This window comes from Nomascus leucogenys, chromosome 15, assembly GCF_006542625.1.
Source record: "Nomascus leucogenys isolate Asia chromosome 15, Asia_NLE_v1, whole genome shotgun sequence".
NCBI classification, from domain to species: domain Eukaryota; kingdom Metazoa; phylum Chordata; class Mammalia; order Primates; family Hylobatidae; genus Nomascus; species Nomascus leucogenys.
The window spans coordinates 106,783,611-106,798,136 of record NC_044395.1 but is presented as its reverse complement, the minus strand read 5'-3'; the positions used below and the strand labels follow the sequence as shown (position 1 = coordinate 106,798,136).

Sequence of the window (14,526 nt, the reverse complement as noted above, 5' to 3'; positions counted from 1 at the left end):
ACATGTCCCTAGTTTTCAGCTGGAAAAAAAATATGGTCTCCAGAATCCCAAGGTCTTTCCCAACAGATTTAAAAGCAAGTCTTCGGCCAGGCACAGTGGCTCACGCCTATAATCCCAGCACTTTTGGAGGCCAAGGCGGGTGGATCACCTGAGGTCAGGAGTTCAAGACCAGCCTGACCAACATGGAGAAACTCTGTCTCTACGAAAAATACATTAGCCGGACATGGTGGCGCATGCCTGTAATCCCAGCTACTCTACTCGGGAGGCTGAGGCAGGAGAATCACTTGAACCCGGGAGGTGGAGGTTGCAGTGAGCAGAGATGGCGCCATTGCACTCCAGCCTGGGCAACAAGAGCAAAACTCCCTCTCAAAAAAGAAAAAAAAAAAAAAAAAAAAGCAAGTCTTCATAAGCAACATATATGAAACCCTGAGACCAACCAAACCTGCATTAGGAAATGAGAGGTGGGAAGGAGGATGCTGGGGAATCAGCCTCTACTTTTTACGTTTTTTTCTCCTTGGATTTTAGGCTGTGGTAACTGATCGAGGCCAGAAATGTTGACCGTCTTTCCTGGCCCCAAGATCATGTAAGCCTGACCTGACTCTACTGCCGCCTTCAGTCAGCAAGAAGAACCACACACCCAGAAAAATGCCTCAGTAATAGTTGCCATGGTGATGCTAGTTCAACCACATTGCATCTGGGTAAAAATTTCAGGCAAAACGATATAGAAAACTACTGCCTAACAAGGAGTTAACACCTTACATCTTTTATGTTGTTGTTGCTGTCGCAAAGTATGGCTCATGTTAGCTTTGGTAAAAGATGGTGATTTGAAGTGAAAGTACTGAAAAAAAACAAGCAAGGATGAAATGTCACTGTATCCATTTGGAGAAATCTAATAACCACTTTGCACTATGCCAAATCACTTTCCCCTCAGCTAACAGGGGGCATTTGGGTCTTCCTGACTCTATTTACTGGTGAGGAAAGTGAGTTAATGAAATCCATAACCATCCAAGGCCAGGAAATGCTGGCATATCAGCTGGGAGGGAAAAAAAACACGATATACTGGGCCATCAGAAAGTTGGCATTTGGGCAAAAGGAACAAAACAAGATTCAACCTGGAAAAATGGAAGGTGGTGAAATTAACCCGTATTATTAATATGCATTAGAGAGAGTAGACCACAAAAGGAAGGAAGACTAGAGACAAGTTTATGATTTTATGCAGTAAATCAAAAGTTAAATCTGAGGGAAGGACCTACAGACTGGGGCTGGAAGGAGGCTGAGGGCTTTGTGGGAGTGCAGCTGCCATTGAGGACTTCTTTCCTGACCCCCTCCCTTCCTTGTCGGGATCAGAAAGTCAAAGAAGGTGAAGAGGCTAACAACAGTGATTTACAAAGACAGAAGGAGGAACTAAGTCTGTATGGGCCGAATCTGGGCGTCTGAGCTGGAGCAACAGGACCCAGACAACCACCTCAGGAAACGAGTGAATGAAAAGGGGGGGGCGGTGAATTATTTAGCCCTAGAACGACGCTGCCTAGACCGGGGGAGGCGAGGGAGAAGAAAATCTCCGAAAAGGAATTTTGACAGTGAGAACGCCAGTTGAGATACAGCACTGCAGGCCCCCTGATGTCCCTTGTTTGATGTCAATAAAGACCCAAGAGGATTATGCATCCGCAAGCCTTGCGCATTCGGAGACATCAATAAAGTCTGGACTTGGGGCCGGTGGAGGGGGGGGGACGGGGTCACGTCCAGGCGACTTGGGTCAGCTCAGGTGCTCGTCTGAAGCATAGAGCTGGAGTGAGCGGGGGCGAGACTTGCTGCTAGGATAATTTTTTTTTTTTTTTAAAGTTAGGGAAATTTAAGCAGTAGTAATAGGGACAGGGAGGGGGCTCTCTCTCGGGCCAGGAATGTGGGGGCGGCCTGAGGAGGAGCGGGGCCCCGCGCAGGAGGCGCCGGCGGGTGGGGTCGGGGGACCGGGGAGCAGGGGCCGAGGGCGGGAAGGGGCCGGGCCGGCGCTGGGGGCGGGCCCAGGCGCGGTGGCGGTGGCGGGGGCTGCGGCGCGGGGGGCGGGGCGGCCGGGCCCGGGACACCCCCTCCCGGTCCCCTGGCGGGGCAGCGGCGGCTCTGGCAGCACTGGAGGCGGCGGCGGCCCGAGGGCGACTTGCGGGGCGCGCAGGCCGCCGTGCACCCGGGACGCTTCCCCCTCGGGGACCCTCCGCGGGCTTCTCCGCCGCGCCGTCCCGCGGGAGCCGGCGGGACCCCGGGCGGGCGGCGCGGGCGGCACCATGAGGCGGCGGTGGGGCGCGCTGCTGCTTGGCGCCCTGCTCTGCGCACACGGTAAGCGGCGCCCGCCGGGAAAGTTTGTCCCTGGGTCCGGCCGCTGCAGGACTCGCCTCCCGGGACCCGGACGGCGCGGGCCGGGGCCTGAGACCCCCCTCGCCCTTGCTCCTAGCCGTGGCCCTGGGGCTGCGTGCAGGGGAGAGGACCCGGAGCCGCCGCGGCTCCAGCAGTCCGAGCGGGGGCATCAGCGGAGGCGCTCCCGCGGGCTCGGGTCTGGGCCGGGGTGCGGGTAAGGTCCGGGGCGTTCGTTCGCTCGCCCTCCCTCGCTGCTCTTTCAAGAGCGGGGGCTGCTTCCCTTTCAGGTTAGGACGGGGGCTCTGTGTCCCTGGTGCGAATGAATGCGTGCGAAGAAAGGGAGGCGGGCGAGGAGGGTCGCTAAACCCATAAACTGTAAATAGCCCTCCCTCCTGGGGCTGGGGGCTCGGGCGGGTTGCGGAGAGAGGCCCCGGTGGAGTCTGGTACTTGGGCACCGGGATTCCTCTACTGGGAGAACGATCCCGGACTCCAGGTCTTGCTCCCTCCCACCAAGGGGGCTCTGGGGCGCTGTTTGCGGGCAGCGTCTCCCCTCGGCGGTGTTTCGGGGTCCCTCTCTTGGCTGCGGCCAGTCAGCTTCCAGCCCTGGATCGTCCCCAGGGGAGGTGGTTGGAAAGGGGGCCGAGGAGGAATATAGGGAAGAAAGTGCTGGAAGGCTCCCGCAGCTCTGCCCTGGCCGGGGTAGGGGGGCAGGGGGCGGGTAACCCTGAACCCGAGAAGGCAGCCGCCCGGCCCTCGCGGCGGGGTCCCGGCCCTCGGGGGAGCTGGACGGCTGCAGCAGGACTCCTTGGTGCCCGTACCCCCTGTCGTGTGTGACCGGGGCTCCGATGGAATCTGCCTCTCCGCGGCCTCTTAACGACCCTGCGTGCACCCGGCGACTGAGCAGCTTTCTCTAGTTTGTGCCCAGAGATCAAAGAACTTTGATCTTTGAACCCCAGCCCTATTCATCCATCGCTATTCATCGTGGCGGGAGTTCCGAGTCCCCCCATTTTCCTCGCAGCCCCGATGAAGGGAGCTGGGGCTCAGAATGGAGGGGTCTGCAGACCCTGCCTGGTCTTGCACCGGTTCTTTCTTTCACGTAGGACAGCTCGTGTGGAAAAAGTCAGTGCAGATTTCGGAACTTGCCTGGCAGGGCGTGGAGATGTCTGGGCACTCGCTTTAAATTACCTCCCAAATCCAAAACAGAGTTTTCGTGTCTCTTATTTAAACTACCTGTGGGTTTTCAGGGGCTTTTTCCGCGTTCTCTCTAGCGCGGACTGAGCTCTTTCTCCCCGAAGAGCGGTGGCCTGGCCGGCCCACGTTCCGCTCCGCTCTGCGCTCTCCCCTCCCAGGCTCTCTCCTGGAAGGTTATTTGTAGCCTCTTTGGCGTGTTGGGACAGCGGCCCTACTGGGGTAGGAATGTAGCTGTACTTCCCACCACATGGGCCCCTTAAAGGGACAGCTTTGCTTTTTGGGGGGTTTCCCCCTTCGGGTTGCAAGGGAAGGGGATGGAACTTTCCTCTCGGCCCCCTGGAGGAAGTTTTGAAAAAGATCAAGGGAAATGGCAAGGCACTGGGAAAAAAAAAAAAAAAAAAAAAAAAATTAGGGTTAAAACGGATACCAACAAAGCCAGAGAGGAGATTGTCGCCTTCTGCCCTAGGGAAGGGGGAGCTGGAAGGTTCCGGGCTGAGACTGGCCAAGAAGATTTTACTGCTCCAGAGCTGTCAACGCTGCAAATATTACATGTACTTAGAGGAGGGGGTGAGAATGGGGAGAGAGAATTGCGTATATCTAATGTTTCACAGAAAAAGAATGGGAGGATTCGTGGTAACTCTTTTAGGTTTCTTTCTCTTTTTTTTCTTGGAGAGGGTGTCTCACTCTGTTGCCCAGGCTGGAGTGCAGTGGGGCAATCATAGCTCACTACAGCCTCGACCTCCCAAGCTCAAGTGATCTTGTCATCTCAGCCTCCTGAGTAACTGGGACTACAGGCATGCACCACCACACCCTACAGATTTTTGTATTTTTTTCTAGAGATGGGGTTTCACCATGTTGCCAAGGCTGGTCTCCAACTCCTGGGCTCAAGCGATCCACCTGCCTCGGCCTCCCAAAGTGCTGGTATTACAGGTGTGAGCCACTGTGTCCGGCCCAGGTTTCTTTTTAAGGAAAAAAGTTTAATAGAAACGTCTAAGCATGGGAAGCTTTCTGTGCACATGTTTGTAAGGGTAGGCAGTGGGGTGAAGGTATACACATCACCTGGCCTGATACTGAGCCATCCTTAGAGGTCTGGGAGGTCAGATTCACAGTTCACCAGTGAGACTGAGCAGTTTCAGAGCCTGAAACCAGCACAAGCAAAAATACCAACCAAAAATACCACCAACACAACATCTTTTGGACTGACACTCAATTCCAGGGGCTCAGAGAGACAGCAGTTGTGATAAATGTAGTAATAGATCCATTAGGCAGACCTGACCTCAGCAAGGAATGAATTAAAGACACTAAAGTTTAAGGTGACTTTGGAAGGCTGAGACTAGCGGATCACTTCAGGTCAGGAGTTCAACACCAGCCTGGCCGACATGGCAAAACCCCATCTCTACTAAAAATACAAAAATTAGCCAGGCACAGTGGCGCATGCCTGTAGTCCCAGCTACTCGAACGGGTGAGGCAGGAGAATTGCCTGAACCTGGGAGGCAGAAGTTGCAATGAGCCAAGATCGCTCCCCTGCACTCTAGCCTGGGCGACAGAGTGAGACTCTATCTCAATAAATAAATAAAGTTTAAGGTGCTTATTTGGATGCTGCTAGTCCTTTGGGCTTTTCCTAGAGCCTATTGGTTTGGACTCAGCCCACATAACTCTCCAGCCTTAAAGATTTTGGAAGGAAACTTGATGGCTGGTAATAGTGCTGAGTGATTTTCATCCTGAAGTTTGAAGTAAGGGCATGGATGACAACCATTGGAATAGTGGAAAGTGTGTTTGTTCTGGAGCTCGCATCCAGGTAAGGGAAATGTTAAAACTTCTGCCTAGGCATGCTTGGGTAGATAGAAAGTTGTATCTGAATATAAGTGCAGAGCAATTGAGCTGAGGCTGGTCTCCTTTCCATCTCGCTGTTGTCGTGACCATGGTTGTCATGGTGCTTGAGTGACCTTGTCCCTGATCTGTTGGGCTTGTGAAACATACTTGGCTTGTCACTGATTTTGGATTTCCTCTTCTGTACCCTGATGAATATCAGATAACATCTTTTGGACTGGCACGTGGTATTAAGAATGACAGGTGCAAGGGAACCAAGTCTGGCCATGTCTGATACAGAGCACGTTGGGTATGTCCATCTTCTGGGCCAGTAAAGAACACAGGAGGTCACAGAGGACAGGGTGTTTTATAGCTCTTCGCTCACTCTTTCTACTGATTAACTGCCAGTCTTAACTGTTAGAAGGAAAATAGGAGAAATTGTTTATGTTGCTGCCCCTTTAAAGAAAAAAAAAAATACTGGGGGTTCCTGAATAGGAACAGAATTTCAGGGACTACTTTAAGAAGTAATCTTTTCTTTTTTATCATTGGGTAAGATTATGAGACAGTCTGTGCCCTTGGTTGACTAGGTCTGTTAGCCTGTTCCAGCCATGGTCTCTCTACATTCCTTGATGCAGCTTAGCCACGAGTTTTGTCACAGTTGCCTGGACATGGGGCATCTGGGCCCCAGACTGTGTCTGGACTGCCATCTCATCTTCAGCAGCGGAAGCCCTCCTCCCCTCCTCAGCCTGTGAGGATTCAGTGTCCCAGGGAAGACTCAGTGCTGACTGGTTAGCTGGCAGAGCCTGAGTTTGACCTTATAAATAGTTCTGATGACCGCATGGGCTTGTCACTCTCACTCCAGCTTAGAGCTGGCAGGAATGAGTTCCTCGTACAATCGGGAGCGTTCCTCAAACTAGGCTCCACACCCATTCACTTGTTCATTCATTCAGCAAACACACATATGTCAAGCATTAATATAATCACTGTATATGAAGCTCAGTCATTAAGAAGCACCCACAGACCTGGGTTTGACCACAGACCTGGCAATTCTTGGTGACCCTGTGCAAAATCTCCCTGAACCTCAGGGTTGTTACCTGCAAAGGTGGGTAGGGTAAGGGAAGGGAAGTAGTAATAGAGTATCACATAGGAATATCATAAAACTTACATGAGATAATAGCATGTTCAAACTATGCAGCACAGAGCTTGGCAACTACTGTGTTACTATAGAGCTTGATAAAAGTTAGCTGTAAGCAAAGTCATGTAAGTGGATCGGAGATGATTCTTGGCTTTACAGCATGGGAACCAGGTAAATAATTATGCCACCGTGTTCTGTGCTAAAATTGAGACTTGGTCCTTCATTCATTGCAGCTGGTGGTTTTGCTTGTCTCTTTTAAAGATCTGCCCCTTCTTTCTCCCCTTGAAAACGTGATAGAACCGAAGCATCGTTCCCACTTGTGCTCGCTCGTAGAAAAGAAGTCTGCTAAGCTATAACATCAGTCTAGGGGAACTCACGTTGCCTTAGTTCTCCTGAGAGAGGTCTGGGGAAATGGAGCTTTTCCTCTGAGAGCTTCCCTTCTTAAGTGGTCAGGGATGCAGCCTAGCAACTTCTCCCGCTAAGATTCCTGTGACATGGGGTGAGAGGGGCTGGCCAGGGACTCTTGTAGCTGGAACAGTTTAGAATTCCAAGCCCTCCCTCCCACTGGCCTGAGAAAGGAGTCAGGCTCCGGAGCTCATAAGGTAGTGATTGCCCCAGTTTGGGAGCTGGGCTGTTGTGGAGCCTTCGCAGCTACTATTTTCAATCAGGAAGCCTGTCAGTGTGCAGGCCTAATTGATGTGGGTCTCCAGCCCCGAATGGCCCCCAACCCCCAGCTCCTCCACCTCAAAGTTTGACCCCTGTTGTCTCTTTTGTTTCTTCTTTTTTAAATTGGTGCCAGTGATGTGATTTTTTGGGAGCTGCGGAAAGTTAACCGTAACCAAGAGCAGCTGTTAAAAAGAGCCGATTCTCTAGCTTCCTGGTTGTCTGACTCCATTTTCTGTTGTACATTTTTGATTTAGCAAGAAGCAAACATCCTAGGTGCCCTTGGGCGCCTCTTAGGCCCATCCGAGCAGACTTCATTCTTTCACTGCTCGTAGGCATTCCCATCCTTGCTCACAGATGAGCGGACTGGCCGTTAGCGCTCCCTGACACCCTGTTTCCCCATGCGGAATAGGACTCCCCCATCATTCAGGTTCGAATGAGGGGAGGGGCGCTGCCTGGGACCCAACTGGGGAAAGCCTGGCTGGGACTTGCTGCAAGCCCTGGCTTGGCCTGTGGGAGCTCCCCCTCACCTCTGTGCAGAGCTGAGGATCAGAGCGGCAAGCAGAGCCGGAAACAAAAGACTGGGAGCAAACCTCCCATCTGGCTGAGAGGCAGTGACACAGAGGTGCTGCTGCATAATTTATCACTGGAGGTTTTCTGGAGCCGGGAAGCTCCTGGCTCCAGGCAGTGCCTTTTCGCGGGAGAGGGACCCTCCCTCTGTCTGGGTGTAGGGCAGAGCAGGTACAGGGAAGGGTCTCAGGAGAGACACCTGATTAGCATGTGAAATAAAGAAGCTGCAAGGTTGTAAGTGCCTCCAGGGATCTCACCAAGCTCGGCAGCTCCACTTCCTGTCACGCCTTGGGGGAGGTGGGGAGGGGTAGTGGCCTGCAACCACGCGCATGGATGAGGACAAGAGACAGCTTCTCTGCTGAGTTGACTGTAGCTCCTTCTAACCAAGTGGAGAGGCCAGGTTATGACATCCACAAACCTAGCAAATAGGAAAGGGGAGCCCCAGGCTTTGCACCCTCCCTCCACGGGCAGTTTAAACAAGAAGTTTCAACTACAGGCCGGAGAGCCAATAAAAGCCAGCAACTCTGCAATGCATCTTCCCCAAATGAGAGTTTCTGCTCTTCTAGGAGTGATCTCCTCCAATGACAATTTTTGCAAATTGTGGGACATGTGGATTTACAAACTGGTATATCTAAAAAATCCAAATATATTTCTGGAGCAGTTAGTATTTTTGAGAGCTTTGCTGTGTCCCTGGTACTGTGATAAGCATTTAATATATGATATCATATTTATTCCTCACAGTATCCTTATGAGGTAGGTAACATTAGATTCCTGTCTTACACTGGCCAGGTGTGGTGGCTAACGCCTGTAATCCCAGCACTTTGGGAGGCCGGGAGGCGGGCAGGAGTCAGCCGAACAGTCAAAAAAAAAAAAGCTGATGGGCGGAGGGGCCGGATCACCGAGGCGAGGTCAGGAGATCGAGACCATGGTGAAACCCCGTCTCTACTAAAAATACAAAAAATTAGCCGGGCGTGGTGGCGGGCGCCTGTAGTCCCAGCTACTCGGAGAGGCTGAGGCAGGAGAATGGCGTGAACCCGGGAGGCGGAGCTTGCAGTGAGCCGAGATTGTGCCACTGCACTCCAGCCTGGGTGACAGAGCGAGACTCCGTCACCAAAAAAAAAAAAAAAAATTAGCTGATGTGGTGGTACATGCCTGTAGTCTCAGCTACTCAGGAGGCTGAGGCTGAGGCGGGAGAATCACTTGAACCTGGGAGGCAGAGGTTGCAGTGAGCCAAGATTGTGCCATTGCACTCCAGGCTGAGCGACAGAGCGAGACTCCGCTCCGTCTCAAAAAAAAAAAAGATTCCCATCTTACAGTTGGGAAACAGGCTCAGAGCAGTTTCCTGTCATACAAGTAGTGAGTAACTGAGCCAGGATTCCAGGCTCTCCCAGAAGATCTAGGTTGGGAAGGTCTATATTTCATCTTGGATTGACCCCTCCTCTGTTTTCAGACATCTCCTTCTCAGGGAGTCTCAATGCATGAGGAATTACTTCTCAGGTGCTTTTTGAGTGAGAGAGACTTTATTTTTATTTACTTTTTTTTTTTTTTTTTTTGGAGACAGGGTCTCACTCTATTGCCAAGGCTGGAGTGCAGTGGCATGATCATAGCTCACTGTAGCCTTGAACTCATGGGCTCAGGAGAAGAGAGAGACTTTAAAAGGCTTCCAGAAAAATGTGGTTTGTTGCTCCCTGAGCAGCCATAAACAAATGTGGTTTGTTACTGTGTGGACCTTCTGATTTGGGATGTAGGAGAAAAGGAAAGCAGTATTTTGAGCAGCACTTCACAGAGCACAGCCATGTTTGAGCCCTGTTGGATCTGTGAAATCTGTTGACAGCTTCCAGGTAGGGCAGGTAGAATTTTGAGGATCTATACAAAGACAGCCTGGCACTGGCTACATTACTAGGTTGAGAGAGGACATATCCAGATGAAGATAATGGGATTAGTACAAATAACAAGAAAAACAATAACAGCTGTCTAGTATGAACCTCATATGTATTATTTCATTTAGACCTCCCAGCAACCCTATGAAATAGATACTGTTATTACTCCTGATTTACAAAAGTGGAAACTAATCCATTTCTTAATTGCTCTGTACTTTAGTTTCTGGATTCCTCTCCTGTCCTTGGCTCCTCAGAATTAGTTGGTGATAAATTAGACAAAGATCTGCTGGGTGTGGTGGCTCATGCCTGTAATCCCAGTGCTTTGGGAGGCCGAGACAGGTGGATCACTTGAGGCCAGGAGTTTGACACCAGCCTGGTCAATGTGGAGAAACCCTGTCTCTACTCAAAAATTAGCCGGGTGTGGTGGTGCACACCTGTAGTCTCAGCTACCTGGGAGGCTGAGGCAGGAGAATCACTTGAACCCGGGAGACGGAGGTTGCAGTAAGCTGAGATTGTGCTACTGCACTCCAGTCTGGGTGACAGAGCAAGACTCCATCTCAAAAAAAAAAAAAGGGCAAGGATAAAGGATACCACGTGGTGCCTCAAGCTCTTTCAGAGAAAGGCAATAAAGCAAGACTCTGCGGTTATTCATGCCACGAACTTAACCCGTGGGGGTGGTACTGCTGCCTGGTACGCAGTAGGGTTTCCAAACATCCCAGGTCCTAAAATAGCAGGTCTTAATCACGGAGTGGTTGGATATGACAGTTCTGGGGTAAGCCAAATCCTTAATAGTAATAACAAGAGCTATTATTTATTGAGCACTTAGTATGTGCCAGGCAGTAATGCTAAGTCCTTCTTATGAATTAACTAATTTATTTCTCATAACATCCTTGTAAGGTAGGGGCTTTTATTATCCCAATTTTCCTGATGAGAAAATTAGTTACAAAGAGATTAAATAGCTGCCCAGGGTCGGACTGCTAGGAACTAGCAGAGTCAGGATTTTTATCCTGGGGCGTTTTGTTCCTATGTACTTAACATTATGTTCTTCTGCCTTAAAACTTTGGAGGCTAACCATTAAGGACTTCTTTTCTGTATGTAACAGTAGCAAGAGAGGGCTGAACTTGCTTGGACCCGCAATGGTGTGCCCGATAGTGTCCCTTTCGAAAGGGCCCACTGAGGAGAAGACTTCACCAGGTAGATTTTCCAAACCAACCAAGTTAAGCTGGCCTCTCGGGATCAGGGGAATAAAAGGGACCATGGGACAGAAATAAGTAGAATCATGGGGTGTGAGTTTCACAGCCGGATAATACAGCTGGTGAAAGGAGCTCTTGTAGGAGAAAGGAGTAAACAAAACCTGGGTAGGACAAAGAACAGATTCCTGTTCTCTTGAGTACTGGTTAGGTAAGAAATAACTACTTTTATTTATGATATTCTGAGTCTCTTTTCCTTTGACTCCAGCTTTCACAAGATTCTAGAGGTGTGTTTCATTCATTCATTCATTCAGCGAACTTGTATTTATTGCTGCCAGTGGATAAAAGGAGAGAGGCATATGCTAATATGCTTTAGCATATTATAAACGAATGGTGATTCCTCCTTTGCTCGTTGTAATCCTAATACCTTCCACACTGGGATAGCCACCAGACTCCAGAACACTCACAGGGCACTCCTTAAGCCTTCTCATCTCTGGTTCAGCTTGAAAAAGCTGCTGTGTGGCTGTGCGTAGTCACCGTCTACCCATATGCCTCCATGTGACAGATGTGGTCCACCTTCAGCTGTGCATTCTATGGAATGGTGGAGAGCAGTGCCGCTAGACACTTGAGTGTGCATCGGTGTCACCCAGAAAGCTTACTGAAAGTCCAGACTCTGAGATCACACTAAGAGAAGAATACTAGTTTAAGTGTCAGAATGGGGCTGCCATCCTGGCTCTCCTACTTACCTCGTGACTTTGGCCAAAGCAGGTGCCCTTACCTGTTGGACGGGCCCTGCAGTCATTGTTCAGGATTATTGTAATGATTCAATGAGAATGCAAGTGCATATGCAAAAGTAGCTTGCAAACTAATGAGAAATTGAAAAGTATAATTATTTGTTATCAGAAGCCCTGTTCCTTCCTGGACCAACAACGCTTGAGCGCTGATTCAAAAGTGCTGGGATGCCAAACTTTCCCCGCTTCATTACTTTACCTTCGGGCGAGGGAAATGAGTCTTTCTTTACCTTAGCAGTAACCAGAAAGAGGTCACTGTTTGAGACCCATAAACTCACTGCATATTTGCTATTGGAGAACACATAAAAGAGAGGGACCCAGAAGTTGTAAATTCCCCCTTTTGACCTTGGGGTTTTGGAGATTCTCACAACAGTAATACCATTTATTGGGAAGCAGTATAATCACCTCCCTGGGTGTGAATGCTGGCCTCGACCCTCAGTACTTGTGCAATCTAGCTACAGACTTAACCTTTCTGTGGTTCATTGTCCCCAGCTGTAAAGTGGTGATAATATTAGGTTGGTGCAAAAGTAATTGCAATTTTTGTCATTAAAAGTAATGGCAAAAACCACAATTGCTTTTGCATCAAACTAATAATAACAGTACCACCTCCAAGGGTTGTTGAGAGCCTTCAGTAATGTAGCATATGAAAAGCATTTAGAAAAGTACTCGGAGGGCACCTGGTAAGTATTTAATAAATGATGGGGCCAGGCGCAGTGGCTCACGCCTGTAATCCCAGCACTTTGGGAGGCCGAGGTGGGCGGATCATGAGGTCAGGAATTTAAGACCACCCTGGCCAACATGATGAATCCCCGTCTCTACTAAAAATACAAAAATTGGCCAGGCACAGTGATGGGTACCTGTAATCCCAGCTACTTGGGAGGCTGAGGCAGGAGAATTGCTTCTCGGGAGGCGGAGGTTGCAGTGAGCTGAGATCGCACCACTGCACTCCAGCCTGGGCAACAGAGCAAGATTCCATCTCGGAGAGAAAAAAAAAGATGGTTGTATTATTATGAAGCTTTTGCTGTGTGTTAGCCCTGTGCTAAGCAGTTTATATGGGTTAATCTTTACAAAGCCCTTTGAGTTAGAACTGTTAATATTCCCATTTTATGGATGAGGAAACTGAGGCCTGGAGGGATTAACTAACTTGCTCAAAATTGTAGAATTTGTGATAGATCCAAGATTTGAACCTTCATCTCTCTGACTCTAGAATCTATGTCGTCTGCTACTAAGTTAGTGTGTCTTGTATACCAGATGGATGTTTCCCTTCTTTCCTTTATATCAGGGGTGTTCAGACTTTTGGCTTCCCTGGGCTACACTGGAAGAAGGATTGTCTTGGGCCACACATAAAATACATGAACATTAACAACAGCTGATGAGCTAAAGAAAAAAGAAATCGCAAATAATCTCATGTTTTAAGGAAGTTTACGAATTTGTGTCGGGCCACATTCAAAGCCATCCTGGGCCATGCAAGTCACAGGTTGGACAAGCTTGCTTTACACGAAAGCAGTGAGAAATTGGTAAGGTGGCGGGAGTGGGAGAGATGACAGGTAAAAGGTGACATTTTAGTTAACCTCTAGAGAAACGTCCCGTGAACACATTAACATATATCCCAAAAGCTGGATGGCTTCATGATCAAAGATACCTTGCAGAGAGACCTTTTCCATGGTGAATTGCACTGGGTAGAGGGGCTAGAGCCCAGGCCCCTGGAGGCTAAGGGAGCTTGCGATGTGGCTGGCAGCTTTCAAGGCCAGAGCATAGTGAAGTGTTCTAATTCAACACTTCTTAAAATGAAGGCTGCATTTTGCCACCCACAGTCGTTTGTTTTCTTTCTTCACTCACCATTCTTTTCCTTAAAAAGGGTTAAAAGCTGCCTTTATGATCACAGCCAGGACTTGAGTGAAAAGGCAGAATTCCACCTCTGAGGACCCCAGAGGGACAGCAGTTGCCCAGAAGAGCTGGCTTTTTGGAGTATAATGTGTCTGTTTACTGTATGAATGCCCAAGTCAAGCGTTTGCCTGACCGGTGGCTGCCCGCCCTTCACTGCAGCGGACGCTGAGATGTTGATTTGACATGCAGGAAGTCAAGGCCCTTCAACTGCCTGCAACTAACTTGATGCCCACCGATGGAATGCTTTGTTCCTACAGTCTGCGCGGGGGAAATCAGGACTTCTGTTATCACTCAGCCAAAGACGGGGGTGGGGCCCTAAAAAAACAAACGGAGCTTAAGGTTCTTCCCTACCAGTATGACTTTTCATTTGCATGCAGCCCCAGGACACTGCTCTACTTGCTCTATTCTGGTACTCTGATTCCTAATATCAAGGCCTTTTGGAAAAATTTAGCCTCCACATCCCTGCATCCGCACACCCCAGCCTCCATTATTGAACATCTTTGGTGTGCCAAGGCATAAGGTTAGTTTTTTCCACTTTTATTTTCTTGTCTAACCTTTGTTGCTTTTTTTTTTTTTTGAGACAGAGTCTCGCTGTGTTGCCCAGGCTGCAGTACAGTGGCGTGATCTCTGCTCATTGCAACCTCTGCCTCCATGGTTCAAGCAATTCTTTTGCTTCATCCTCCCAAGTAGCTGGGACTACAGGCATGCACCACCACGCCCAGCTAATTTTTGTATTTTTAGTAGAGACAGTTTTTCACCATGTTGGCCAGGCTGGTCTCAAACTCCTGACCTCAAGTGATCTGCCCGCCTCAGCCTCCCAAAGTGCTAGGATTACAGGCGTGAGCCACCACGTTCAGCCCCTTGTGGCTTTTTTACAAACAAGAAAACTGAAGCTGAAGGAGCTACGTGACTTCCACAAGGTCACCTGGCTGGTCAATGGAACCCAAGTCTGTCTGCTCCAGGTCCAGTGCTTTGTCCTCTGCCTAACCTCCTCCTCCAATTCCCCTCTTCTTCCTCTCTGTCCTTGCCACGTCTTTCATCCTGAACTCCCCTCTGGTACA

The 14,526-nt window shown here is 49.6% G+C and overlaps 1 protein-coding gene across 2 annotated transcripts in view; it reads left to right on the top strand.

Annotated features, from left to right (window-relative positions):
* Positions 1–2,042: 2,042 nt before the first annotated feature.
* LRP4 (LDL receptor related protein 4) overlaps positions 2,043–14,526 on the top strand; it is a 60,358-nt gene continuing 47,874 nt past the window's right edge. Inside the window, exon 1 of one of the 2 annotated variants that reach the window (XM_030829273.1) lies at positions 2,043–2,331. In XM_030829273.1, coding sequence (XP_030685133.1) covers positions 2,280–2,331 — 52 coding nt within the window. In that variant the 5' untranslated portion in view covers positions 2,043–2,279. The remainder of the gene's footprint in view (positions 2,332–14,526) is intronic. The other variant, XM_030829274.1, reaches the window with a different exon arrangement.